At 36.3% G+C, this 3515-nt stretch overlaps 1 protein-coding gene across 1 annotated transcript; it reads right to left on the bottom strand.

Annotated features, from left to right (window-relative positions):
* Nucleotides 1-1736: 1736 nt before the first annotated feature.
* On the bottom strand, nucleotides 1737-3261 carry LOC134272875 (uncharacterized). The gene is made up of 2 exons (XM_062755044.1): nucleotides 2758-3261; nucleotides 1737-2258 (listed from the first exon to the last, which is right to left on the bottom strand). Exon 2 carries the CDS (start codon nucleotides 2214-2216, stop codon nucleotides 1737-1739), a length of 480 nt encoding a protein of 159 aa, XP_062611028.1. The 5' UTR covers nucleotides 2217-2258; nucleotides 2758-3261.
* Nucleotides 3262-3515: the final 254 nt, after the last annotated feature.

The following is a 3515-nucleotide window of genomic DNA, read 5'->3' as shown; positions in this document are numbered from 1 at the left end:
TCCATAGATGCTTTGTGGCAAATTTGGTAGAAATTGATTGAGTGGTTGCAGAGAAGAAGCTGAAAATGTTCAAATGTTAACGCACGGCGCACGACGGACGACGCACGACGACGGACGCCAATAGATAGCAATAGGTCACCTGAGTTTACTCAGGTGACCTAAAAATAGTCATTGTAGCTTATTCATCTTTAGAATATCACGTGGTTGTCTTCGTTTTCACCTAAAATGTCCATTGGGGTACAAAAAATTATGTTTTGTTAAGTAAATCTAGTTTCAAGGAATTTTCTCCGAGATGAAGCCCACGTTTATTTGAATTTGATTGCCGAGGTCATCGATGTGCAATAAGGTTTTTCATCTAGGAGCTTTTTGGGGGTTGAAAAATGAAGTCCTTGTTCCAATACCTTTTTCTAATAACCCTCTTTTGCATTTTACATACTACAGACTAGTAAACAAATTGTCTCAAAGAGAATGATTGTTGGTGTCTTGTAGTAGCATGTGTAACAATGTTTCAAAAATTTCAACCTTGATGCCATTTGACGTTCTTTCTGTGAAAACCCAATTCCAAGAACTCCTTGTTTTACACAGTGGCCAAATCATCTCTTATTTTTCTTGGTGTTCTTTAAACGTGCAACCAGGTTTTATAAGTTTATTAAAAGGGTTCTCCTACAGTTTCTCGAGGTCAAACCACATCAGAATCCAGGTATATGAAAGAGAACCTAAATAATCATGATATGCAATTTACAAATCTTCACGTCTTATAAAATGTACTGTTGACATAAAAATGTATAGTATGCTAGTATATCAAAGGGATTTTCTAACAGTTGCTTGAAGTTAGACCGAACTGCAAGCATACTTTACGATTCTCAATATTGTGAATATATAATTACATGTACACATACCCAGGTACATACGTACTTTTTTTGCATTTTCTACAAGAGGACAAAGGTGAAGGAGAATATTTAAATTATGTACTTATAATCAAATGTCGCTAAAGTTGTTAAGTATATTTCCAAACAAAACCAAACGGCCATCTTAAAAATATCGTCATTGAACTTCAAATTATGTGCCACAACTTCTTTATTTTTCTAGAGCATTTTTTGGTCAACTCTCTGAATTTTATTTCTAGTCACTGTCAAATGTGCATGCATGTCAAGTTTTGTTCAAAGATACAGTGTTCAATTCTTTTTGGACAACAAATCTTCGTAAAACTTTATAGAAATATCCAAAAAAGATAATTGAGATTAAACTTTATGTCTGCATGTTTCTTTCGGTTGGATAAAAGAAATGAAACACAAAAAATTGTCATTAGAAATATTCTGCATTTGTTATAAAAATCTCAAAATAGACATATTTGAAATCTGTTGGAAAGAAAGGATGATTACAATAAATAAAAACAAATACGAAACTGATGGATTAATGGTAAGACTGCACATTGCCAGAGTGCATTGTCTCGTCTAAAGTCTACATGAAAGACATTAATATAATATTCCTAAAGTAATGTATAGAACATGACCAATAGATTGGGAGACATCGAATGTTGCAAAGAAATACTCATCGCAGTAATCTTCCGATTGATGCTCTAAGACTATGATATAGAAGTTCAAGATTTAGCATTCTATGAGGACGGTTATTGTTCCAATATCACAAAATACCCTCTAGTCATCATTTTCAGGTAAATGTCATGAAACCCATGCAGATCTGACGTCAGAGTATACCGGTACCCGTTTTAATTAATCTCAGTAGAAAGTTACACGTTTCTTCCGTCCGTCAGTTTCAGTCGGCGGTTGCAAACTGTGAGCACTATTTGCTCTAGATTTGACATCCACGATAACACTCTCTGCACGCCTCTGTCCGTAGATGGATTGTCCATCCTCCTCGCTGTCGATCCGAATGCGCTCAAACGAAGCAGCCGTCGACTTCAAGTCATTGTCACTCCGGGAAAACCCGACACTCTCGTGTTTGTACGTCCGTGTAAAATCCTCGTCCTCAACCCGCCCTGACTTAATGTAAGGGCGAATAACTGTTGAAAAAACACAGATGCCCACGAAAACTGTGAACACTAAAAATATGGACCCTAATATAACCAAGTCTTCGATATCCTCAAAAATTCCAATAAACAGGAATGTCACACCAATCCCAAGTACCAACAGTGTTAGCAAAGCGCCACTCAATAGGTTCCACTTATTCAGGGGGATTCTCTCCAGATCATCCGCCATTGTGTGGCGCGCTTTTCTTCAGCATCTTCAGGCGAGTGTTTTCTGTAAAAAGAGTATATTTGTGAAAATAATTGAAGACAAGATACTAAAATTAAGTATATAGTATATACGTGGCTCAAAAGTATGTTGTCCAGCTACTTTCCTGATTGCAGATCAAGAAGCTTGATTTCAGATCATCCAACGCCACTTAGATACTTAGTAAGTATCTAAGTTGCGTCGGAGTGATCTGAAATCAAGCTTTTATAATGTAATTTTGATTGTATTGATGAACAAAAACTAACAATATTTCATACATTTGTGATAAAAAAGATCAAACGAATTTTATCAAGGGTCCATGGCCATCAGTGTTTTAACATGCTTAAGGATCCTAGATGTTTTGAGGATGAATGGTGCATTACTTTTAGTTTACTTTCGCAATACATTTGTAGATTTCGATAATGACACTAATTTACAAACGTTGTCTACTTTTGTGTATGAGCTATCAGTCAAGCAAGGCATTAAAATTTTTTTAAACATAATGCATAGATTTCGTAATAGATACCTTCTGTGTTGTCAGACCATGCTGATGGAATAGGGTTGAGTTGACTTTTCAATGTTGTGTTTGACAATTACGCATAAGACAAAAACTAATATCCATCCGTAATAATCGTAGTGACTTCAATTTTCTATCGATCTACACGACACATGAACGCCGTTAACAAGAATTATACCGTCCCTCGTCTGCTTCTGCGTTGTATATTGGGGTCGTCTCCACCTCTATTGTTTACACCGGAACTGATTTAAACCCCTGTCATGGAATCAGTATATACCGAAACATGTCTGAATTCGTCGACCGGGTGGAAAAAATTAACTCGGGTCGATGTCAATTGCAAAATGCTTTAAAAGTCTATCAATATTTTAAGTTGACTTTGTGTGATCACAATCAACAGTATAATGTTCCTATGGAGCTGTTGTGAAATCCACACACACAGAGAACATCTGAATATTTATAGAATGGAGAATGTTGGCAGTATGTGATCCAGAACAAAAACACAACCTAAAGAATCTGCGTTTAAAACAAGAAGTTCAACGGCCACACCGCTCACCCGAGCACTTTGAGCCTGTATTAATCAGATCGGTACTAAAAAGTTATACATATGAGCAGACCCGCTGCAAACTTTTGAAAGTCTTGGGAGGGGACAATTTTCCAAAGAAATCCAACAAGCAAAGAAAAAAAAATTAACTTACCATATACTTGAAATGGAAGGGGCATGGAGATTTGTACTCAGTGTATAAAGTATATAATTTTTATGCCCCCGT

This window comes from Saccostrea cucullata, unplaced genomic scaffold, assembly GCF_032062105.1.
Source record: "Saccostrea cucullata isolate Sc308-1 unplaced genomic scaffold, CSIRO_AGI_Scuc_v1 ctg154, whole genome shotgun sequence".
NCBI classification, from domain to species: domain Eukaryota; kingdom Metazoa; phylum Mollusca; class Bivalvia; order Ostreida; family Ostreidae; genus Saccostrea; species Saccostrea cuccullata.
The sequence above is the reverse complement of the archived record's forward strand: the minus strand, read 5'-3'. Positions and strand labels throughout refer to the sequence as shown.

Bases quoted from the DNA above. Each gene is read 5' to 3' on its own strand.
- LOC134272875 (XM_062755044.1), bottom strand. From the start codon at position 2,216: ATGGCGGATGATCTGGAGAGAATCCCCCTGAATAAGTGGAACCTATTG.